At 46.2% G+C, this 25,556-nt stretch overlaps 1 protein-coding gene and 2 long non-coding RNA genes across 7 annotated transcripts in view; 1 reads left to right on the top strand and 2 right to left on the bottom strand.

Moving 5' to 3' along the window:
- Positions 1-437: 437 nt before the first annotated feature.
- LOC129134666 (uncharacterized) lies at positions 438-2,062 on the top strand. Its single transcript, XR_008536203.2, has 2 exons — positions 438-602; positions 1,837-2,062. It is a non-coding gene; the product is annotated as an uncharacterized LOC129134666 (long non-coding RNA).
- An 8,533-nt stretch (positions 2,063-10,595) lies between these two features.
- LOC129134665 (uncharacterized) lies at positions 10,596-16,768 on the bottom strand. The gene is made up of 2 exons (XR_008536202.2): positions 16,349-16,768; positions 10,596-16,111 (listed from the first exon to the last, which is right to left on the bottom strand). It is a non-coding gene; the product is annotated as an uncharacterized LOC129134665 (long non-coding RNA).
- Positions 16,769-19,736: 2,968 nt separating this feature from the next.
- Positions 19,737-25,556, bottom strand: part of TSC22D1 (TSC22 domain family member 1) — a 91,059-nt gene continuing 85,239 nt past the window's right edge. For 2 of the 5 annotated variants that reach the window (XM_054652011.2, XM_054652001.2), the window contains 2 exons: positions 22,070-22,121; positions 19,737-21,146 (listed from right to left, as the gene is read on the bottom strand). In XM_054652011.2, the coding sequence (XP_054507986.2) occupies positions 20,889-21,146; positions 22,070-22,121 (310 nt within the window). In that variant the 3' untranslated portion in view covers positions 19,737-20,888. Of the gene's footprint in view, positions 21,147-22,069; positions 22,122-22,356; positions 22,421-22,525; positions 22,864-25,556 lie in introns of those variants that run through there. The other 3 variants (XM_054652020.2, XM_054652028.2, XM_054652036.2) reach the window with 3 other exon arrangements.

Raw genomic sequence — 25,556 nt, forward strand, 5'->3', positions numbered from 1 at the left:
CTGGGGACCCTCACAACACCACAACAATTGGTGACCACAGAGGGAGACCCATAGCCAGAATTTTTCTGTGGCCAGGCAGAATGACCCTCTTCACCATGGTAAGTGGGACTCTTCCTCAGATATGTTTAGCCACAATCCAGCTTTACTGTTGAATTGTCCTCACATCTCTGATGACAAACTTTGAAAGAAGTATGTTACAGCTCTTGGTGTTTTCCAGTCCTTAGGAAAAACTTGTTGATTTGCTTTTCTTACAAAAAATGCAACTCAAAATCAGCTATTACAGGCTAATTTAGCCCACACCATTCCTACAGCCTGGTACCTTTCTGATAACACAGCGTGAGGGTTTGGGTGGATTTGTTTTTCTCGTGTTTACTTTAAATCAAGTCAGTCTGTTTTTCTCTTTCACTTCTGCAACTCCTTGATGTGTGAGGCAGCATTTTAGCTCAAAGTGCCCCCAACTAACTGCAGGAGCTACCACTCACAGCATAAACAGCCTGGGATTCTCCACTGCTGCCCCTGTCTCCTCTGCCCACAGCCCCACGCAGCTCCAGGTATCACCCCTTGGAGTTAATGTGATGTTCCTGCTGTGTTGCCTTGTGCTGGTTAGTAGGACTTTACACTCCCTGCACCAAGATTGTGTTTGAAGCTCAATTTCCATGCTTGGCATCAGGCAGACACCATGTTGCCCTCAGTGGGAGGGGGACCAATGCGGGTGACACCCCTCAGGTTGATTGCTCCCAACCTCCTTCCCTGCTCAGCAGCTGCCTTGGGGACGGGGTGGCTTTGGCAGCTGCCAGCAGGGACCTGCCCCAGGACCTGAATCCGTGGGGTGGGTACCCAGAGTGGGGGGAGAGGAAACAGAGGCTCTTGGAAGGCTGAAATTAAAAATGGCAAGGAAAAGGAAGAAGAAAGGGAAGCCAAAGTAGAAATTGAGAGCTCTGGAGCTGGGAGAAGGAGTCAGTCTGTTACTCTGCTTTTACTCTGCCGCTGTTAATCTCTACCCACTGAACGAGTCCAATTAGTAATTATCAGTGTATGCCAGCTGTTATTTCAGTACTGGCAACACCTGCATTTAGAGAACATCTGTTTTTTCTGTGAAGCTGCAAGTGCTATAGTTAACATATTGGTATTTAATGTTCTTTGGTTTGGTTTTTTTTTCTTTTAAATCTTCAACCTGTTCTGTAGTGCTGTGCTAGCAGTACACATGCAAACGAAACTCAGCAGTTCAAAATTACTATAAATTAATGAACTTCTCCTTTCCACGTTTGTCCCCAGCCTCAGAGCCCTCCTGCCTTATGCTGCTTCATCGTACTCACTCAAAATAAGCCCAATAGAAGTTGCAACATCTTAGCACATTTCACATAAGGCTATTCCTGGCACATGCTGAAAAGCATCTATTTTAATGTGACTTGGGGGGGGTGGATAAGCCATTTAGCCAGTTTTTGGGAGGAGGTGCCTGTATCAATAGCAACTGAAGCATATCTACAAGAGAAAAAGAAGAAGAAACCTCCTGAGAGAGAGAGATGCTATTGAGTTGTTGAGGCTTTCAAATCTCAGGGCATCTTCTTTATTTATAGCTCTTCTGTGACTAAATATTATTTTCCAATTACTATATTGTGATTTTTTCAGTTGGGCTTCTTATCCTTTCTTCGAAGCAATGTGACCACACAGTACTGTTTTTGAGGAGTGTTTGCTGTTTGAGGTTACAAGATGAAACCACAGAGTTCCTTATCTTGTCTTTCTGCATCTGTTTTTACATGGGCTAGCAAAGCAAAAGAGCAAAGCAGTAACAACTGAAAACTCCTTTTTCCCCTCCCCTCACCCATATTTTTGAAGCCACAGGAGAAGTCCCCTTAGGATCCAGCTGCTGGCTCTCTCTGGTTTTTTTTCTGTCTGCAGACCAGGTAGGAACGTACTTCCAAAGGGTGGGCTGCGAGGGAATGCAGGAAAGTGGAAAGCAGTCACCAGCCTGGCATGGTTCCTCCTGAAACTTGTGTTTGTACCTTAGGAAACAGCTCTGGAAATAGCAATAAAGTTTGATTTGCTACCTTTCCTTCCCAAACTTTCAGCGTTCAATATTTAATGGCTACTAAGTCTTGACAGAAAACATGTCTGGACATGAAAGCTGGTGGGAGTTTGCTCAGTTCTTGGGATCCTGGGCAGCAGTGCAGGGGATTTGGTGGCTGTTCTCCCAAGGGTTGTTATCTGGTGTTGGGAGGCAGTGACTGTCACTGCTGCCATCTGGAATACTTTAATCGCTCTCAAGGGAAGACTTTTGGGTGAGCCCCGGTGACAAAATCTGCTCCTGTATTTCTAGTTTTAGGTTACAAGCTCATTAAAGACTTCTAGCAGGGATGAACTGGGCCACCTTTTCAGGCAGGGATGTGGGGCATGGGGGACTGGAACATCTGGTCCCTGAGCTGTACTGTGCTCTGCTGGTATACCTAGAGGCCTTTCCCACTCACTCAAGCTTCCACAGACCTTGAGTTGCTTTCAAAGGCATGTTTTACATGTTCCAGTGATCAGGCTGGGTGTATCCCAACAGTTTCTACACAACTGTGCAGGTACAAATCACTGTGCAAGGCTATCTCCTTGCAAGGGTTCAGCGAAGTCTGGCCAAGCTGGGAGTGGTGCTTAAGGACAGCCATACTTGGACTGCTGTGGCTTTTTTATCCTGTGACCTTTAGCTAAGAGGGAAATTAATTAAGAAACATTATAAATAGCTTCTTAGACATATGTCTTAAGTTATCATTATCTCCAAACTATTGCTCCATGTCACAACGAGGTGCCCAGCCATTTCAGGGATACTTGGGCAGACAGCACAAAGCTGCCTCTTGTGCTCTCCTCCCACATGTTCATCACACTGAACCAGCCCTGTAGGAAAAAAAAATCTGCCCCAGAGCACCTGGAGCACCTGGGATGCCAAGGAGGAGGAGGAGGCAGTGGAGGAAGCAGTGAGCACAGGAGCTCAAGTGTGTTCTGGTGGAGATCAAGTCAACAGCTCACATCTGACTAGGTAGCGTCCTATCCCTAAGCTTATGGTTGGATTTCAGAGACAACACAATTTTTCTAGCATGAAATGACCTCCTCAATCAACAGACTGATTTATGAGGAAAAATTTGCAGTATTGAACTCTCAGGGATGTTAATTTTTTGTGCACAGCCTCCAGCAAATCTCATGGAAATTTTGCCTGAGAAACAGAATTAGTGTCACTATCTGGAGACCCAACTTGAAAAGACAGCACTGATAATGACATAGGTTTAGTGCTGTCTCTCAGAAACTCCAACTTTAATAAGATGGCCGGGACAGCTGTGTTTAGACAAACATTTCCTGCTGGCAGAAGCCATTTCTGAATCACTTGTCAAGCTCCATGTAAGTCCAGGAAGCTTCACCCCAGCGGGTGACTTCTCACTGCTCAGCCCATATCTAAGTCTAACCTGAACCCTGCTTCTCCTTCAGCTTCAGGCCATTGCTACTAACCTGCCACCTTCAAGAGCAGAGCAACAGCTTGCTCTTGTTTCTGTTAGTATATGTCTTTGAAAGTTCATTCCCATCCTCATCCTGCTCACTTCTCCCCAGGGAGGACCCTAAGTGACCCCAGAGGTTATATGCACAGGCCTGTATCTTTTATGTATTAGTATGGTTCTTATAGGCCTTTTCTAAATACCAAAGGTGAAAAGCACACACTGCATCTCAGGTTGGCTGCTACAGATTCATTACCTCGTGGCTTTTACCCATAAACCCTTTTTCTTAGAATGATAGTGTGGTTTGGGTTGGAAGAGGCTTTTAAAGATCACCTAATTCCAACCTCCCTGCAGGGACACCTTTCACTAGATCAGGTTGCTCAGAGCCACATCCAACCTGGCCTTGAACACTTTCAGGGATGGGGCATCCACAGTTTCTCTGAGCAACCTGTGCCAGTGCCTCACCACCCTCAAAGAAAATAATTTCTTCCTTTAAAGCCTTCGCCCCTAATCCTGTCACATATCCTTGTAAAATATTCCTCTCCAACTTTCTTGTACCTTTCTTTTCCTACGGGACCAGCTGTCACTTCTATTCCCAGTGCTTTTCTCCACAACACCTAGCATTCCACCTAACATCCTCTTTGCTGGTAACTGCTCCCTATCCCATCCCCCGGGAGTTGCATTCACAGCCCCAGGGTCCCACCCAGGAGGGGTTTGTCACGCCCAGCCCCAAAAGGTGAGGGCAACCCAAGTTCTTGCTAACAGATCCCTTGGGGTGGATTAGAGTGAAAGGACATTAGACAATCAGTGTTTGCAAATATATAAATTAATATAAAATTAACTCTACATTTATATATATATATATAGAGAGAGAGAGAGAGAGAGAGAGAGAGTTAATTTTAGAACAATTTCGTTGCAACAGAAAGCAGGCATGCAGCCGTTTTGGTTACTGTTATCTACAGTAATATATCAATATGAAAGCATAAAAATATCACTCACTTAAGAAAATGTGTAAGGGAAAAGATAGAAAGAGAAAGAAAAGGTAGGAGTAGAAACGTATCACCACCCACGGATCTCACTGCAAGACTTGATTGTTGCAATTTAGTGTCCCTGGGTCAAAGTGATGATCCCAGTCTTGATCTGTTCGGGGTGCGCAAAAAAGCCGTGAAACACAAGGTCCCATGGGTTCAAATACACTCGGGCTCATTGGGAGCACCCAGGCACCTCCCCTGGGGGCGAGCTTTCAGTCCTCTTCAGTCCTCTGGTAGAAAGCCTCAGAAATGAGGCACTTTGGGGTCATTGATGGTTTGTGACGCCTCCTAAGACATGACAGCTGCCTCTCAGATCAGCACAGCTGAGCCAGGAATGTCCCATCAGGAGGGATGAAAACCCTCAGGACCTTTCCCAGGTGGAGGTGTGGGGGGAGCTTTACAACTGAGCGACTTATGTAAGGGTGGGCATTGGGCATGATGAAAAAACACCACCCCACCTCACAGGATCTGCCTCTTATCAGCCTCAAAGCCCGTTTGTTGCCTCCAGTTGATTGTTCAGCCCCTCTGGTTCATGCAGACCAAAGGTTTGCCATCACACACCCAAAAGCTCACCTCCTCCCCCTGGGGAGGTGCAAAGCACGCTGCCGCCTCCCCAGATGGGCCATTGTTCTGAGTCATTAACCATTAACATTTTAACATTTCGCCGGGCTGGTTGATTGTAGGACGTGGTGGTGTTGCCTTCCCACCAGGCATGAGTGGTAACCTTCTCCCGTGGGCCCTCTTGACACGGCATATCACACCTGAAAGGCATCTTCTTCATAACTATTTCATCTCCTACACTGAGTGGCTTCTCTCTTTCCTTTTTTTTTTTAATTTGTGTTCCCCCTGATTCACCTGTTGCATGAGGGGAGGCACTGACAGGCCTCGCATGAGGCACACCGAGCAGCCAGTGCTCACTCTCCTCCCTGCTTCACCCCGACTGCTTGGGGACAGAGTTGACACAATTGCTTTTGCCAGTGCCAGGGGACATTTCCCCATCCTGCCCCATCCACATCCCTGCTGTGCCTCTCCAAGGGCACCCAAAATCTGGCTCTGGTCACAGGCCCACATGCAGAGGTGAGCTCAGTGCTCTGGCCTTGCAGAGGTAGAAGGCATCCCTCCATGTGCCCTCTTTGCCCTGACCCATTTCACTCCCTTTTGCTGCTTTACTTCCTGTGACAAATTTGCTGTGCTGGGTCTGTGGAAAGCAGCTGGAAGAGTTTCATGCCCACACTGTTTTTCTCCTTTATACCGCTCAGCAGGCTTGGATCCATTCAAATCTCCCTTTCTTTTCTTTATTTTTTTTCATCTTTTCAGTGCAGCTTCCTACAATTTCAGCTTTTTGGCTGACTTGAGTCTTGAAATCTGTCTTTCCTCTTTCCTGTGCTTCCTTCTGCAGTAACCCTTCACATGCCATGGCCTTGCTTTCCACAGGCACGTGGAGGCCTGGTATGAACACCAGAGTGGAAAGCTGCTGGCACCCGACAGAGCCACATATAAGGAATGTCAGGGTGAAAAGTTTTCAGGACACACTGCAAGGTGTGCTGGCTCCATCCTGCAAAGAGGTAAGGCAGGTAGATGCCCTTAGCACCACACAGGAGGACTGCAAGCTCTCAGGGACAGGCAGGAAGCAGAGCCATTCCATGTCACAGCTGTGCCTCCGGCTTGGACACCTCCAGTTCTGATGGCACAAATGCAACACACATTTCTGGCCATCTCATGTCTTCTGAGGACTTGCCACAGCCTGATGCAGGAAGGCCAGCAGTCAGCTGCTCTTCCATTTGGCAGATGCCTGTGCAGCTGGAAGCCTGTGGTAGGAAACCAGAGGGATGTCCCACCACCAGCCAGCTGTGCTGCTGGCAGCTGCAAGCTCAGCTGCTGCTCTACAGTTGGACTAGATGACCTTTTCCAGCCTAAATGATCCTACAATCAGCAGTGAAGATTTCACATTATTGGATAACAGAGCAGGATGAGTTATCAGAGGAGAATAGGAACCCTCACTGGGCTTCTACCAACCTACCTAGCTACAAGGACCTGCAACAAAAAGGACATATTTGCTTTATCCTGATTTAAACCATACTGGTGAGCCAGCCTGAAGCTAGTCTGGTTTCCCTCTGCTCTTACTGAGAAGAATTTTGTGTGTCTATTTATTTCTGGATGCTGTTCACTGTGTGCACACTATCATATGATTCTGTTTGATGCTGGAGGGATAGTAATAATAATAATAATAATAATAACAATAATAATAATAACAATAATAATAATAATAATAATAATAATAATAATAATAATAATAATAATAATAATAGTTATTGTTATATGCTTACACATACAGTGTGACACTGGCACCCCATTCCCAAATAGCTGGAATCAGACATGGAGCTCAGCATGCTGTTTCCTGGAGCAGATCCCCAAGTACCACATATAACTGTCTCAAGTTAATGCTCCAGATCAGGCAGCTCTTTGGAGTTTTATTTTTGTTTAAGAAACGTATTTGCCAAGAATAGGCGTATTTGCTGATCTGGAATGTTCCTTGGACATTAAACGAGCCAATGGCAAGAATGCAGGAGTCATCCTTGTCACATGGGTCAACCTCATCTCTCTTTTTAAACAAGTCAGGCATTTCCAGCCTCACAGCCCTGCCAGCTCCATGCCCACTTCCCAGCAGCAGAGTGCAGGGAAGACTCAGTGCCTGGCAAACCCAGCCTGGTCAAAAGCAAATGACAAAGGAAAATACCCTTACCAAAAAAAGTAATTTTCTCTTAAGAAATGCTCTTTCCTGCTTTTTTATCTCTGGTTTAGGGCTTTTTTCATATGACTTCATGGCATTTAATTTGTCCTGCATATTATAGAGGAAAACATTATTTTTTTATTCTGTTTCATTTTAAAACTATTAAAACCATCTGCCACTTAGTAAACACTAAAATACTTTCTTTTCTAGATCAAAGTGTCTCCTGTCTGTGTTGTAATGGAAGTTTGACATTATTTTTTTTACAAGACAGGCAGGAGACACTTTGATCAGGTGCCAAACTGTTTCACTACAACAAACAGGCAACACTCTGAGCTAGAAACGATAAGATGTTATTATGCGCCGTGATGATTTCATGACATGTCAGCCATGATGTTAAAAAACTCTACAGAACATATAACTTTAAAAATATCATTGTGAAATTCCAGATTTTTTTTAAATTAACAACTTATGAATTGAAAGCATTCCTGTTATATTTTCCCCTACAGATTTATGACCTTTTTGTAGCATAATTGGCTATTTTTGAGTTATTTTAATTTTGATCAGTATCTTCTGTCAAAACCACTTAATTTGAAAAAATTCTGATGGATTCAACTTAAAAAACTTTTTTAAAAGCCTATTTATAGACTAAATATTATTGTCCCTGTCAGAGAACAAAGGAATCACCTGCTAGCTCTTTTGTCATTCCTAAATAAGTTAATTGCTTGAGGATAATTTCATCTATATTTCTCAAATGCACTGCTCCAACCAGTCCCCCATACAATGTTTGCCTTTTATCCTGGGATGCAGGATGACTCCACAGAGAACCCATGGCTTTCCAATAACATAAATACTGCAGCTACACACTGTGGAAAAACAAACAAGCAAACAAAACCATGCACATTGTAATTTCTATCTTAATTTGCATTCTGAGGAGAAGATGATCTCTTCCATAGTCACCTATGCCAAGCACATGGACACCACAGACAGGCTGGGTGTGAGTATGCAGCCCCTGAACAGGGAGCTGCACGTGGAGCAGGTAAAGTCAAACAGCCTCTCTTCCTCTCCCTAAAAGCAGGTTTTCTCCTGCTTTGTCAGCAGGAGCTATTCCAGCTTTCCATGTGGACAGTCACAGCTGAGAAAGGGTTGGTTATCTCTGATGGACACAGCAGCTGGAGGAGGTGTCTGCAGCCCAGGATAACTGGTAGCAGAAGGGAAGCAGCATGCACAAGTTCTCACCAGTGGGAAAAGATGGGCACTCCTCCCCATCTGCAACTTGCAAATTATTTTACCACAAATGAGGTGAGAAACTTCATGGGCCAAGAAAAAAGTTGCATCAAAGAAAAGTCTGATTGGGTAATAGGAAAAAAACCCAAACAACATTGGAAGAGATTTCCCAGAAGGACTGCAGATTTTTTGTCCTTGGAGGTTTCCAAAACTCAGGTGGACACAGTCCTGAGTGATCTGTCCTCATGCTGAGATTAGCCCAGCTCTGAGTGCAATGTTGGAGCACATGACCTCCCCAGGTCCCTTAAAGGTTCGGTCATTCTACATCTATGCTACTTTGTCCCTGCGATCATGTGATGAATTCCAGGCCAGGAGATAACAAGTCTCAGGTTTTCCCAAGGGTGATCTTGTATCCTTACCAGCATCTGCTGTGCTGGTGGTGCAGGTCATCACCTCCCATTCCAGGCACGTGCCATCAGAGGCACAGCATCCAATCCTTCTAGGAAAAAGTCCTTGGCTTCCCAAATTACTGCATTTCAAGCACGCATTTGAACCAGTCTGGGGTTGAAGGACTGGTATCACACCACCCAAGGTCAGGCAGAGACCCAAGGCAGCACCAGTCTGGGGGCACAGCGAGTTGTTTGTCCAACACAACCACATGCTGCTGTGGCATCAACACACGGAGCGTGTCTGAGCACAGCCCAGGCCGCTGCACACTGGGGTTCTGTGTCAGTATGTGCAGCACAAACAGGCACCAAGCACGGATCACTTCATATTTGGGTCTGCTTTCATCCCCTGATGCTTCAGGTCAGCAGGTGTCACAGCCTGGAAAATGACTTTCCAGCATCAGTGGAATAAAGGCTGCTCAAGAAACAATTAAGCCTTAGATCAGCCTCTCATCTTTTAAAAGCAAGTTGTTCAAAACCAAAAGCCATAGGATTGTGTACGTTTGTCATTTCAACCCAGCAGTAAGTATTTTAATGTGCAATAAATCATTACTCACAGAATCACAAAATATGCTGAGTTGGAAGGGACCCCCAGGGATCATTGAGTCCAACTCCCAGCCCTGCTCAGCACCATCCCCAAGAGCTACACCATGTGCCTGAGAGCATTGTCCAAATGTTTCTGGAGCTCTGTCAGGCTTGGTGCTGTGGTCACTTCCCTGGGGAGCTGTTCCAGTGCCTGACCACCCTCTGGGTGAAGAAGCTTTTCCTAATGTCCAACCTGAACCTCCCCTGGCACAACTTCAGGCCATTCCCTCAGATCCTGTCACTGGTCACCACAGGGAAGAGATCAGTGCCTGCCCCTGCTTTTCCCTTCACAAGGAAGTTGGGGACTGCAAGGTCTCCCCCAGTCTCCTCCAGGCAGAACAGACCAAGAGACTTCAGCTGCTCTTCATATGGCTTCTCCTCCAGGCCCTTAAATCCAGAGCCTGGGAGGCTAGAGGTTTGGGTTGGGCATTGCCAACCAACCAGAAGCAATGCTATTATTGTATGATTCCAGTTTTTCAAACAACTCTTGTGTCCTTTGGTGTGCTCCTGATGAAGTTCTGATGTAGTAGACTGGAGGTGGGACCATTACTGCTGCTGGTTATTTTTGCTGGAAATGGCTGTTGCTATTTTTCAGTCTCATTAACTCAGCCAGCAGTTTCTGGGAAACAGAAAAGTCAGTGCTTTCTCCTGACCCTTCAAAACACAACCTAAGCTTTAGGAAACCTGTTTTTGGAGAGTTCTGGATCCACAGTCCTGCCTCCACTGTTGGGGCCACTGAGAAAGCACTGCTGGCTGTAGGGTGGCCGTGCCCCTGGGCACTGAGGGGCATTAGCCCTGGTGCCTGGGCTCCAGCTCCAGGGAAGCAATCTTCTACAAAGCAGCTGGTGCCAAACGCTGCCCAGGTTGCAGAGCTATAATAAAAGCCCTCCAGATTCTTTTGGGGTGAGTGAACGAACACTGCTGCCTCTGAACTAAATGCTACTTTTAAGAGGCTCAGTGGAGCTGTAGCTTTCTATAAGCCCAATCTGAACACTGTTTCTCCTCACCCATCTGCACAGCTGAAAGAGACTGGCCCCTTGCATTCCCCATTTTTGTAAACAAGGCTGCAACCTTTATTCCTGCCTTGAGGAACAGATTGAATTGCTTTTGATGATCCAGAACAATGTCATCCTTTATTCCCTCTTCAAAAGCAATTAGTATTTCAGCTTGATTATTTGCAGATAATATGAGTCACCAGATAAAACACATTGAATACAAAATGCTCATTGGGAGGGAAAGAGATAAATGGTATTTAAGGTTAAAAATCCAGCATATGCTTAAATATCACAAAACTGTCACACATCGAGGAAAATAATTCAGTCCCACTTCATGAAACAGAAAGATTGATCCTGTGTTTGTTTAACCCCAAACCCTTAATTAATTTATTGCAGGATAAGGGCACCATGACACCAAAGATTGTGTCACTGTCACAGCCCAAGAACAAGTTTGGTGCAACACGATTTCAGAGCTGTCAAACTATCCAAAATTTCAGGCCAAATATGTAATTTAATCTTAAAAATACAGTTTTGGAATATTCTTCTCTTATTTCTTTTCTGATTTCTAGCTTGGTGTATTGCAGCTCGTTGATATTTTCAGCTCTTTTACCCAGAAACCCAAGGCTAGAAGCTGACTCATTCTTAATAGAATGTACAAATCTCACAGGAGCAGCATTATTTCAGGAACTCACATTTTAATGGGAGCATCAAATCTATCTGGCATTATGATAAGGTCATCAGAAATTAGCAATACTGAAGGTTTATCCTGAGTTTGCTTCTAACATAGATGATGGGTGATATATCCTTTCTCTGTACTGATGTTGCCAAGTAGCTTCATTGGCAAACTTTGAAGTAAATATAGAAATGGAGTTTTGTTAAAATTTAGACCAAAAATAAAGTTTGCTTTTCACTTTCTCTGAAAAGAAAATTAATGTCTGAGAGTTTTCATATACAACATCTCAAAAGGGTGTATGTGTTTTCATTTCAACCTTTCCCTAGATTGGAAATGAAATTCCCTAGATTCCATGTCTGGAACAGCCATGAACTGCAAGGCTTTGCTGGAAGGATTCTTCCTTCCCCCTGGGATGTACACCACTGTGTGCAGAACTGCTGTGGCCTTCTACAGAGTGTTTTATATTTACATCAGTTTTTTAGCATTGATACAAGAATTTCTTCCTCTCTAAATTACTAACAACTGATACCTATACTTCCACATCCCCAAAAGGAAACTCTTTTAAATAAAGGGGTGCTTGCCACTGAAGCAGTGTGGTGAAATGCAAAGAGAATTGTGGCTCAAGTTAATTTTACCTCCAGATTGCCTATGAGTAGCCATGCTGAGATGGAATTAGAAAATCCATGGAAAGTGGAAGTGTTTTCCTCTGGGCTATAGGGTGCAGAGGTGCAGCCCTCTCCTTGCCCCATGTATCTCACCAGTGGCTGGGGCCCTAACCCTCAGGAAGAGCTCCTTGAGGGAGGGGTGGGGGGCAGTGGCCAGCGGAAAGCTCCTGTATCACCTGTCCTACAGGGTCTCCACCTCCTGATCCAACAGGCTCAGTATGTATGGCCTGGAGGGTCTAGGCACATACATGTGTTCTGCCAAAACCCAGGTTGTCCAGGAGCAAGTTAAAACACTGCAGGCTTTGAGGATGCTCCAGTAGAAAAGCAGCCCCAAAACTCCTCACTGTCAACTCTTTAAGACAGAAAGGGACACCTGCTAGACTAGTTCCTTCCCCTGTAAGATTTCACTTGATTTATTAAAAATAAACTAAGAGCAGCAATATTGTGAAAGGCAGATGGAGAAAGCCCATGGCTGCAGGCTTCTCACCAAGGCTTTGCTGAGCCTTGTACTCAGGGGCACAGACAGGTACAGCACTTCAACCCAGCTGCTTCAGTCAGCTGCATTATTCTGATAATGCATTTGAAATGTTTTGCTCAGCTGCATTTGATTTTCCCCCATCCCAGGTAAGTATTTGGTTTTCCCCTCTATCAACTGGGGGCCACTTCTCCCTGAAGGCAGGGGAGCTTGCAGTGAGCTGCAAACCAAATCCACTCTTCATGCTCACTTTCACTTTTCATTTCTCTTCAGATCTGGGGTTTTCATCAACTATATCTTTTCTACAAAGAAGCCCTTTTGGCTTCTTTCACTTGTGATTTTGCAAGTCTTTATAATCAGTTCTTACAAATGCTTTAAGCAAGACCACTGAAGCACTTTGTAACATCCTTCTGGAGCATTTATAAACAAGGTTGTGTCAGGGACCAGCCTGACATCACTTAGAGACAAACATTTACCTCTAGGGTCATGGAAATATTTCCAAAGAACTGTTCCTTGCAGAGTTTCAGTGGTCTGGCCTGCTCAGATGTTTGGTCCTCACCTCAGTCACCTCATAGGGTCAGTGCAAGCAGGAATGGTGGCCCTGGAGTAGCTGACACCAGGGAAGATGCCACTTACAGCAGCAGAGACTGAATTAAGTCAGCGAAAAAGCCCAACTTCTTTTAGTATGGACATCCCTATGAATTCATCATGCTTTCATGTCTATGCAAAAGATGCAATAGGTTACCCCTGGAGCACCTTTGGAACTCCTTAACACCCTACCTCCCATGGCAGAAAGATTCTCTTCTGCAGAGTAGAGAAGTAGCCACTTTCAGTACATTATAAAGCAGGTTTCACAGCTCCCCAGCAGTGCCAAGTTTCCAGCTTCTCTCCGGCTATGCAAGGAAGGGAAATGAGCTCCTACAAGCCTCCCGTGAGGAATGGATCCTCATTTCCAGCACCTGTAAGCAGGGCCGGCAGGGCAGGAGAGGGATGAAGTGCAAAGCACGGCAGGCTGCAGCCCCAGGTGGGCCCATGGAGGGCACTCTGTTCTGGCAGCGGCCGGTTCCACAGAGATCAGGAGTTTAAGCACAGATCTAATTGAATTGCAGATGTCTTTTCTGATGGCTATCTGCTAGCAAAGCTTCAATTAAAGCAGGAGCAAAGGCAGAACGGGGAGGTTCTCAGTAATAAAACTAATGGAAGGAAGAGTGGCCATTTACAGCAGCCTCCACAGAGAGCATAATGCAGGTAGATTCTTTTAACACAGTTTTGGTTTTTTTTTTGGGTGTTGGCCAAGAGATCTGAAACCTCAGCACAGATACCCAGTTTCCAAATCCTAGAGATCCTGAGTGTATGTTGGACTGGAAAGCAGCTAATCATAATTTAAATAATACACAAATAAGCTCATCTCCATTGCTTCCAGTACTCCTTGATGAACAACTTCAGCTGCTTTCCATTCTGAAGGCCATTGAGCTTTCTTGACTTTGGTTTTAAGGCTGAAAGGTTTTATTCACTCCCCTTTTGTTACTTCCAAGATTAAGGTGGATTTGCCCTGAGCTTGCAGTTGCCATCTCTTATCATCTTACAGTGCCTTTGGAGCTCCAAAGAGGGAGAACTTTAACAGCTCTCAGTGCACCCAAACTACAAGACTATAAATTGGAGTATTATGACCCTTTTTTTTTGTTTTATTTTTTTTTACCTGCAGCTACTTTCTCATGATGGCTTGAGCCACATCCAGTGTGTATTACCACATACACATCACTGAAAAGCCACCCCCACCCAATGCAGCTGAAGAATCAAAATTAAGCTTCAAGATGGCCTGAGAACCTGGTTTAGCTCAGGAATAAGGTTTTTGAGGACTGTTTTCCCTTTCCTCAGCCGATTGTTATGCTGTACCCAAATTCCTGTTGTGCAACAGTTTGGAGGCCTCTGGGCCATGTCCTACCCAAACCCTCTTGCTTCTTGGCGCAGCACAACTCTCCTGGGGGCATCTCAATGGACAATCACCCCCTGGGATTCAGTTTCAAGGAAAATAATCAGAGTTTGGCTCATTTTCCCTTTTGAACTGCTGCCCTTTTCCGATGTATTTACAATGTAAGGAAGTCAGTTTATTCATGGTTTGGCTTTTAACTTTGTTGTTGAGCTTGGCTTTGCTCCTGTTGGAAATTGGACCCCAGTTGAGGAGGGCAGTTGCCAGTGTCTGCTGGAAGCTCCTTGCCTGGGATTCTCAAGCAGGCCGTTTGTTGACCTAGCTCAGCACATACTAAATAAATGCAGTCAGAAGAGTCTGCTTACTCATCACAGGAAAAGGACTGGCCCAGTGGCAGGAGTTTTCCAGAATCTCCCCAAACATTTCAAATGCCTAAGTTCACTCCAGACTTCTCAGGAGGTCCCTCCAGCAACCATTCTCCATTTAATTTCAAACATCTGAAGTAACACTGAACAGCAAAGGTTGGAATTGGGCTGATTTCCTTGAATTTCTAACTTATTTCAGGTTTTTTTTTCCAGCAGAAAATTCACCAGGAAGTTAAAAAATATAACCCTAAAAGAGAGGAGAAAAGTGACAAATAATGCATCATCTGTAGGATGTGACCTGTTACTAACGTGCTCAGGATGCTTAACGAGAGGTTTTGCAAACGGCACATATTAAATAAACAAGTATGCCTCCAGCCAGCAAGCTGCTATTTGTCCCTGCAAGGAATAAATAATACTTCAAATTCTTTGTATTGAGATTTGTAGCTACAAAAAATCATGGGTGGTAATTCCCAAATAGCCTTGTGGGGTTCTTTCTGCAGCTGAACCACAGGAAGCTTCCTCCGAGGCATTTATTCCCTAAGAATTAGGGAGAGGCATCTCTAAGGCACTGCATTTACTCCCCTGCTGCTGGGAGGTTTTGTCTGGGTGCTCTCTGGACAGTTTCCAGGCATGTTATTGAAGAGTATTTCTCTTTCCTTCCACAACAGTCACTTGCTCACTCCCCCCTGACAGGGATGGGGGAGAGATTTGGAGAAGTAAGGTTTACAGGTTGATATCAAGACAGTCTAACAGGTAAAGCAAAAGCTGTGCACACCAGCAAAGTACAACAGGGAATCCATTCATCACCTCCCATGGGCAGGCAGGTGTTCAGCCATCCCCATGATAGCAGGGCTCAGTCACATGTAATGGTGACTTGGGAAGACAAACCCCATAATTCCAAACATTCCTTCTTCTTCCCCCAGCTTTATATGCTGAGTATGATGCCATATAGTCTGGGATATCCCTTTGGAGTCAGCTGTCCCAGCTGTGTCCCCTTCCAGCCCTGTCACTGGTGGGGTGAGAGGCAGGAAGGGCCCTGACTCTGTGTCAGCCCTGATCAGCTGTAACAAACACATCCCTGTGTTACCAACACTGTTCTCCACACAAAACCAAACTATAGCTCCACACTAGCTCCTATGATGAATCTTAGCTCTATCCCAGCCCAAACCAGCATATTCTCCATTCCTGATTCCATACCATTTGCATCGTGCTTAAGTCCCACACTATCCAGTACATCCTCATTACCCACCACCACTGTCACCATCCTTTGATTTAACACACAGGTATCATTTCCTTAGTCTATGGATCAGCCCTGTGAAATGTCTGTCAAGCATCCACAAAGAGCCACAAAACGTCCTTTTTTAGGAGTTCGTTTAGTCCCTGGCTCTGGTCAGGACAGGAGATGTGGTGTGCTGTGTGGAGTCACTGGGCACCAAAGGCAGGTCACGTCAGGTCACTGCTGCGCTTGCACTGCTTCCTGTAAGGCTTGTCCTTCACTGGTTTGGGTGATTCCTGCTGCAGTAATTCCTATAATACACAAGCCAAATTCCACATTACAACAATTTCAAGATGTTTCCATTACAATCTCCACCTCTGGTTCATTTGGAGCAGACCATGGGGTTTAAAATTGCAGTTAACTCTTCTGCTTGCCCTGCTCTGGCTTGGACTTTTCCACAGTCCTTTAGGAGTGTACCTGCTCCAAGTGAAGCCTTATCTACGAACCACAGACTCTTCAGGGGTCCACCTGCTGCAGCATGGACTTACCCACAGCCACAGTTGCTTTGAGGTAGACCAATTTCAGCATGGTATTTTCCATGGGCCCCAACGCCTTCAGAGATGTTCCTGCTCCACCATGGCCTCACCCACAGCCAGTTCCTTGGAAAATAAACCTGCTCCAGTATGGCCTTACCCATGAATGCAGTCCCTCCAGGGGTGTATTTGCTCTCTCCTGGGCTTATCCACAGCCACACACTTTGGGGTAGTCTTGCATGACCTCAAGTAGAGCCTTGATGTTTCAAGGTGTGCCTTCTCCAGTATGGACTTACCCTTGGGCCACAATCCCTTCAGAGGTCCAGCTGCTGTGGCACAGACATAACCATGGCCACAGATGCTGTGAGATGTACCTGCTCTGGCACAGCCTTATCCAGGGCCACAGATGCCTCAGGGTGTCCAGCTCCCACATGGACTCACCCACAGATCCCAGGCCCTTCCACTCAGGTTCCCGCTGGAGTTCCAGCCTGTCCAGAACCACAGCACAGCAGCAGCAGCTCTGGCTATCTGCCAGCCCGACACATTGCCATGGCTGTTATCGAAATGTTCCCAGGCACCACAGAGTAAGGAGATAAGCAGCACAGCAGTGCACTGGGCAGCCACTAATGAGCACTAGACTCAGGCAAGCAAGCCCTGTGACAAACAGGAGCCTGTCAATTAATAGCAAAACAGCAATAATAGTGATAAAATCGATGGAGCACATTCCAATCACATCTGCTGGTACTCCAAGCCCCACAGCAGGCGACAAAAAGGACTGTTGTGGTTTAACCAGGCAGCTGCTGAGTGCCACAACAGCCACTTGCTCTTATTTCTCTTTCCTTCCACAACAGTCACTTCCTTACTCCCCCACAGTGGGATAGAGGAGAGAATCAGAAAAGTGAGAAAACTTGTGTCTCAAGAAGTCTCTCTTCTTGCTCAGAGAAGCAAACAAGGAATCCGTTCACCACTCCCCATGGGCAGGCAGGTGTTCAGCCATCTCCAGGAAAGCAGGGCTCCACCACATGTAACAGTGATTTGGGAAGACAAACACCATCATTCTGAACTTCCTCTCCTTCTTCCCCCAGCTCTATACACTGCGCACAACACCATCTTTTACAGGATACCCCTATGGTCAGCTGTCATGGCTGTGCCCCCTCCCTGCTCCTTGTGCACCCACAGCCCTCTCTCTGGTGGGGTGAGAGGCAGAAAAGGCTCTGACTCAGCGTCAGCCATGTTCAGCTGTATCAAACACATCCCTGTGTTATCTGTTTTGGTCACAAATCCAGCCCATGACCAGCTACTCTGAGGAAAAGTAGCTCTACCCCCAGCTACAGCCACCACTTTCAAGTATTTATGGAGACCCCAAAATCTGAACTGCCTAGACTTGCCTCAGAATTATTTGCCAAAAAAATTTTGGATTAAAAAAAAAAAAAGCCATAAGAAGAAAAAAGACCAACAACCTGGTCTCAGTGATAATTTGCTTTGATCAGTTTATCATATTGCTGTTAAAAATAAAGCCAGTGTGCACCTAATTGACAGCAAGAAATTAAATGACAAACAGCTTGAATAGAGCCTGAAGAGTTACTGAATTGGAGATATGCAGAGAGTAAAAAAGTTGACATATAAAAGAGAGGTTACATTTAATATGACTCAGTGCAGATGAAAACAGGAGCATCTCAGAGTTTGTAAAAAGAAAAATTTTGGTGGAAAAAGACAACACTCTTGGCCACTGATAACATTTGATTTAAAGTTCTCTGAAAAATCATTTGTTCTAGAACAAAAGGAAAAATCAAAACAATTAATTCCAGAAGTATTACAACATAACTGACAAACATCTACTCTTTGTCTGGATTTCAAGCACAGTTTTAGTCAATTTGAATCCATTTCATGAAGAGGCTGCAGCTTTGACAGTGCTATTGCTAAAATCATCTCAGCAACAAAACATTGCTTGGCCTCATGTTAGTAGTTAATTACAGCTCCAAGAACCAGCTCCAGAATTTGGAACTACTCAGTACATAAATGATCAGATTCGCCAGCATAGATTTGCCACTGCTTAGTACAGTGTAGTAAAATTATTAATGTATTACCTAACCAAAATCCTGAAGCCTTCCAAATAATTTCTTAAAGAACAGTTTAAAAAAACCCAGAGGTCCATTTCATTAAAAAAAAAACATTCTTCACAAATTTTGATAGCTGAAGTGTGTGAAAAAACTCATCTGTGTAAGTATATGAAAAAAGTCAATTTTACAATGTTACGGCCTGAAAGCACTGAAGAGACAGTCAGAAAATAAAGGCAACTGCAGACAATTAAACCCTTTAAAAAGCACCAAAATTAGCATTCCTTTTGTCGGATCCAAATAATTCAAGCGTTGTTCTGCCACAAAGGCCATCAACAATTTCTAATTTTAGCTTAATCCATTAGAAAAAAACAACCCTGCATTTCTCACTAGTGTTTCCTCATTAAGAGCACTCCTAAATTGTACACTGAAATCTCAAGAACACTAGCTATGAATTCAAGTTCACACTCCCATGAAGACACTCTCAAACAAGCACTTTAATATGGAAATCCCAATAAAGGCAATTCAACTACTTGTGATTCAGCTAAGCAGTGCCTTAACTGCTACATGGTAAGTATGCACCAACAGCAGAAATTTAGCTATGAATTACACAAGAGTGACCTGTCCTACCTTGAACCTTCAGCTTTCTTGTTTCCTGTGCTACACTTGATTACTCTCAGTAACAAGAAGCTCCACAAAAATAGTATCTCCTGATTTTCATTACAAGTGAGCAGTCATATGACCCTATAAAAAACCCTTTGTAAATAACCCTTATATTTTAAGTCAAGTTAATTTCTTTTCCATGGCTGTAAAATTGCAAATTCCTTTGCTCCCCTGGTTGCAGTGTATCGATCACACCTTCAATAGTCTTTCACCTAGAAATTCAGAAGCTCAGATTCCGTTTTGATCAGTATTACTAAAGAAGCATTTTTTCCAAACTTACACACACATAACTGGAAATTATTCTCAACATTTTTCAGAGGGCACAATTAATACTGGTGGGATAGCTGCAGTGCTTACTGCCTTTGTCACCCCGAGTTAAGGGTGGAACTGTGCCAGCCTGGGATGACCGGTGCACAGGCAAGGGCAGTTTGCCACTAGGAAACAACTTACATATTGTTATATACAACAGATATCTGAGGTCCCATAATCCTGACCGTACAGGACTGGACCAAACCCAGCATTTTGCTTAGTCAAAGGGTGCCCTACTCCCTCCTCCTCCCTTTAACTTCAGTATCTGCCTGTTTTCAAGAACTGACCTCACGACCCATGTAAAACTGCATTGCAACATCTTAAAAAACATCTTAAAAGTGGCTGTGGTTAACAACAGTACACTATACAAACAGTGATTTATCAACATTGTATGCTTTATTGAAAGTTGACAAGTGCAACAGTTAAATACATCGACGTGTTACAACTGTAGAGAACATGCACAAAAACATATGCATACTACTATACAGATCATATGCAAAAAATCCATACTGGGAAATCCAATTTTTTTTTCTTTAATTCTTTGCTAGCAGGGCTTGGTAATTTTTGGAGTGGTTTTCCCCATCTTGAACCAAACTACAATGAACAATGATTTACTTCAAGATAATCAGCAGCCAGGGAACTTCAGAAGTTACACAAACAGCATTAATTTGCCAAATTCTGAACAGTTGCGTAGGTGCATTCTTATTTATGTAGCATAAAAAAAAAACTTTTCAAACTTCTTCAGATCAGCCAATGAAACAACTAAACTTCAATCTGTACAACCTAAATAGTTACAGTTTTCTATTTTACAAAGTAATTACACTAAATACACAAATGTACAGTAGGCAAATAACCTTCATGGTAATTATCCTATGACCCAACAACTGTATTGTCACCTACCTGTTTTCTATATATAATACAGCTTTATGCACCTGTCCACTGGTTCAGAAAACGGTGCAAATATTTGCACTTAAGGTTTCAGGTGACAATTAAGTTTTAAACACTGAGATTACCTTTCTCCCTCTTCCTCTTAGATCCTATGCACCAGTCCACATTTTGGAACCCCAATGCACTACAGGGGGTTGAGCCATCACTTTTTACTCCAGTCTATTTCTTCACGTTTCCAAGTTTGAAAAGCACTTGTATCAGCTGTCGCACTGGATGAGTGGAAGATTTAAAAACAAACCAAAAAAATTCAGGCATGCAGCTTCGTTTCTCAGCCGTTTGCAGAAGCTGCTCGAGTCCCCAGTGTACTTGTGCTAATTCTCTGGAAGTTTATTTTATTCAACCAACCTAAGAACATAGACTCCTTCAAGCCAAAGGGGTAAGGGAGGTAAGAGAGAGACAGATGAGTGTGTAATACAAGGGGAAGAAGCCTCTCCTGATGTGTGCAAGGCATGGAGTCCTCAGTCTGGGTTGCAATGTGCATTGAAATGGATGAAGGGTGGCTGTGGCGGATTCCCGCTAGTCCTCCTCGCTCTGGACAGTCCAGAAGCCAGCAATCATGGTGGCGATGACATCTTGAGCTATGCTGAAGGCCCTGAGCCCTGTGATGCTGGCTGAGCAGGCTGCTGTGCTGTCCCTTGTGACTGGGAAGAGGAAGGCGGAGAACCAGTCTGCAGCTGTGCTTGGAACTGGGCAAGCTGCTCTGGGCTGGCAAGTGTTTTTAGCAGAGTGTTTTCTTGCTCCAGCTGTGAATTCTTCTCTATCAGCTCTTTGATTTGCTCTTTGAGGACCTCCACTTCCTCCCTGACTGCGTACATCAAGTGACTCTTTACCAGATCCTGCAACGCAGAACAGAGTGGGTGCGTTAGAGGAGCAGCGCTGTCCCGGCCGAGCCGTGCGGGGCCCGGGCTGTCACCGCCGGCACTCACGTGCGGCCGGGCCTGCACAGCGGCCCCGCCCCCCGCCAGGCCCCGCCCCCGCGCGCGCCGGCTGCAGCCAGTTCTGGGCGCAGGTTGCCGCATTTCCCTCCCTCCCGCCGTCCGCGCGCGGCCGCGGGTGACGTCAGAGCGCGGCGCGGCCAATGGGCGGCCGAGTTATTTATAGCCGGGAGTTAAAGGCTCGGAGTTTGCCTAGCAACAGCCGGAGAGGCTCCCGGGAGAGCGGCTCCAGGCACCGCTCCAGTAACAAAGGGCGGCCGGGCCCCCGGCTCCGCGCCGGGCGGGGGCCGGGGCAGCGGCCGCGACGGCCGCCGAGGCGAACCCGCCGGCTCCGGGCACCGCAGCGCCCGTTCCGCCCGCAGGGAGAAGGGCGCAGCAGCGGGGATGTCCTGCTGCAGCCCGTGGGGGATGCGCTCGCCTGCGCTTGTGGGGGGAGTTAAAAAGACAAAATGAAAAGTACCCCAAAACGCCTTCCTCTCTTTGGGAATGTAAAACCCCCCAAATGCGCTCCGCTTTCTGCCCAGCAGCGCCCCTCCGCCGCCGCATGGAGCCGGGATCGATCGTTTGGGGAGGCAGTAGCCAAGAGCAATGCCGTCATTCCCTCCCCGGCATCAATACACAAACGTGCGCATTCCTCCCCGCGGGAAGCCTTTGATCAATTAAAAATAAAAATAAAAAAAAAAAGCTCCCGAAACCGACGCCGTGCCTCCCCTTCCGTCCCGGCTCCGCTACCGAAACGCGTCCCAGCACAGTATCGCCGCTCTATCCCCATATTGTTTACTGCTTCAAGCACGAACGAGGTTTTATGCCCCATCGGTACGTACCATCGCTTGCTCGATTTTGTTGTCGATAGCTACTACGCTTGCACCAGAGGAGCTGCAAGAGAGAAAGAAAGAGAAAAAACATACAACATTAGCGGCGGCTGAATTATTTAAGAGACAAGAGACGCGAGCATTGGTAGCCAGTTGGCTGAGAAAGTCATCCTCACGCTGCCCTGCCGCCGCCGCCTCACCAGGATGCTCTAATGCAGCAAAGCAACCTGTAAAGCCGCGCCGAGCCCCCCCGCCCGCAGCCCCGACCAAATATCCCGACATTTTGCCCCCCGACAGACCATAAAGACGGAGCTCAATCGCAGGCGCCGGGGAGGGCAGTACCTCCGGGGGGAGCGGCGGGCGCCGGTGCCGCCGCTGCGGCTCCCCCGGACAAAGGAGCCAGCCCGGAGCTCACCTGCCCCGCTACCGCCGCGCCGGCAGAGCCGCTCAGACACAACACTTATTTACCTACTGTCGAGCCTCAGGGACGAGGTGTCGGTGCCCAGCAATGACGATAAGAACGAAATCGAGAAGTGTCTTAGTTGATAAACTCCTAGATCCATTGCCACCGGTCTACAACATTGGGCATTCATGCAACCGCGGCCAGAAACGCTCCCCGGGAAAAAAAAATAATTCAGGTCTCGCTCTTCTCGAAGGCGTGTATGCGTGCGGGGCCGCTCCGCCGGGCGAGGCGGGGCCGGGACCCTGCGGGACCCTGCGGGGCTGCGCTCGGCCGGCTCCGAGCGGGGTCAGCGCTCCGTCGCGCAGCACAAAACCCGGGCATCCTGGCCCCCCCCATCATTTATGCGCCAGCGCCGCCTCCCATTGGCTGCGCTGCCCGGGCCCCGCCCCGCCCCGCGCATCTCATTAGCGCGCCCCCCCCTCCGCCGCGCGCGGCGCGGGCCCGTGGCGCCCACGCGGAACAGACCCGCACGCGCGGCGGGGGGGGAGGCAGGCTCGGTCCCGCCACCTCCGCGAGCCCCGGCACGCGCGGTGCCGCAGCGCCGCTCGCGCTGCCGGCCCCTGCCCGCAGCGACGGACGGAGATTAAAAATGAAAATAATAATAATAATTAAAAAAAAAGATAAAAAAATAATAATAATTAGCGGGCCCGAGGAGCGGCGGGGAAACCCCGCACGGCCCGGCGGGAGCGCGGGACGCGCCGAGGGCCGCCCGTGGCCGCGCCGACACCGCCACCTATCGGCGCGCGGCAGCGGGAAAGTCCCGGTGCCGCCTCCAGGGCTTAGCCAGGGAGCCGCCGTACCTCCGCCTCGGCCCGACATCCGCACATTCCTGCCCCGCAACGCGGAGCCCCTACCCCGCAGCTCTGCTCGCTTCGCCCATGCCAAGCAGGAAAAGCAGGATACCCACACACGGCAGATAAAACTCTTTTAGACAGCTACGAGACCCCGTTATCCCTTACACACGCCTTACGAGCCCATAAAACCTTTTTTGAAAAAAATATTCAGCCATCTACAAAAGCACATACGGCACAAACCTGTGGATTTCTAGCAAGCCGGCTGATATTATTCTGCAGTAACAGGGAAAATGCCTATTCACTTATTTTTAGGTTGCACCATAAGGCACTTAGTCTTAAAAGTTGCAGCACATGCATCAATAATTTAGGATAAGATCCTTCTCCCACTAACTGTGGTGTTTTTCTCAACAAATGTTATGCTCTCATGTGTCATGGAGCACAGCAACTAAATTCAGTGCCTGTCCAAATGATCTTCTCTACCAGTAACAGCCTAGAGAGAGAGCCAAGGCTGAACTAGACCACCATCAAATACTGTCACAAGAACCAGCCACCCTCTAAAACCACTCTTTTCTAGACCTGCTCTTTCAGCATGTGTTACACTACTTAAAGGTGCAAAAAAAAGTCAAAAACCTTTTCCATTCTCTCCAGCAAACTCCTCCAAGAGCTACAAGTCACATACATCACAGGTGCTGTTCCCAGAGAAGCAGGAAAGCCAGAAGGCACGGAATAATCATCTTAAAGCTAAATTTAGCGTTTGCGTATCTGCATCATCCTTCTTAGTTTATTTATGTTGTCCTAGACTACTATTCTTTCATTCAATAATGCCAGCAGAGTAGTACAAACTAATCCTGTTCACAGGGAGGTCACATTTAAGAATAATAATTCCTCACAGCCACTTTCCTGCTACCATTCATAGAGGGTTCACATCCCACAAAGGCACAGCTCTCATCCCACCCTTTGGATACGTGGGGAATTCGCACAGGATAGCAGCTAACAGGCTGGAAATTAAAGGAAGTGTTTTAGAAAAACCCTTCCCTGTACTGACTGGCAAACTCGTGACAGCAAGGAAAGGGAAGCAATGCCTTTGAACACGTGCAGCAGGCTCCAGCTTCCCCCCGAGGGACAAGCACCAGGAGCCACCAGGAGCCACGTGCTGCAGGGACACCTTCCGCAGCACTTTCTCTGCAGAGCTTACCCACCACAACCAGCGATCAAGTGAGCCCTTCCACAGACAGTGCCAGCAGCACAGCATCTCTGCTGGAATCTCTATCAGCTCCTGCCCTTGACTTGATCTAAATTCATGTTTTATGACAGGCTGGGCTCAAAATCAGTAATGTCTCAAATGACTCCTCCCCATGGCAGTTACTCAGCACAATTAACAAAACTGCAGTTGGACAAAAGCTCTGGGACTGCTTCTGTGTTCAGAAAAAGGGCAGAGTAGGTGCAAAACCAGCTAAGTCCTATCACTGCTAATCAGGCTCTCATAGAAGAACTTGAAGATAGCAAACTCACAGGCCTGGGCAGACTTATCCTGAAAACTGCTTTGCTGTTGCAGGACAGACAGCAGACAATTGTATTTGGTAACATTCATACATGTAGAAATAAAGTCATGGATTCATTCCAAGATGGTTGTTGGGTCTGCCATAACGACTGATAATTATTAAATGCCATTATTCCGTTTACAACAGAAAAATTATATCATTCTCAAACTAAATTAACAACACTGCCATTTTTAATCTATATTAATCTTCACAAAGTAGAGATAACACATATGATCCTAAATCAAATTCCCACTAAACTCATTAACCATCTTCCATTAAACTTCAGTGGGCTTTTAACAAAATCTGTCATTTATTTTTAGATGCCTACAAGCAGAGTTGTGATTCAACAGAAAGCTGTCAGCTGCGTAAGTAGGACTGCATATTAATATGCATGCTCTGCTTTGCCCACTCTACAAAAAAGCAAACCATAAGTGTCCCTTTATGGCTGAGAAAGTGGATCATCTAGGAAATTAAAAAAAAAAAAAACAAACAAACAAAACCAACACGATATAAATTACTTTAATCTCCAAAACTGGGGTGAAATTTTTTGGGAGGAGGGGACAGCACCACTATCTCTGATGTTCTCAGTTCAATACCCCATCCTCTGCCTGACAAGGACAGACACTGAACTCTAAGGACTGGGTTTTTGCTGTTGTTTTTTAACAAATGTCTCATGATCATGAAAGTACATCCCAGAAGAT

This window comes from Agelaius phoeniceus, chromosome 2 (genome assembly GCF_051311805.1).
Source record: "Agelaius phoeniceus isolate bAgePho1 chromosome 2, bAgePho1.hap1, whole genome shotgun sequence".
In the NCBI taxonomy this organism is placed as follows: Eukaryota; Metazoa; Chordata; class Aves; order Passeriformes; family Icteridae; genus Agelaius; species Agelaius phoeniceus.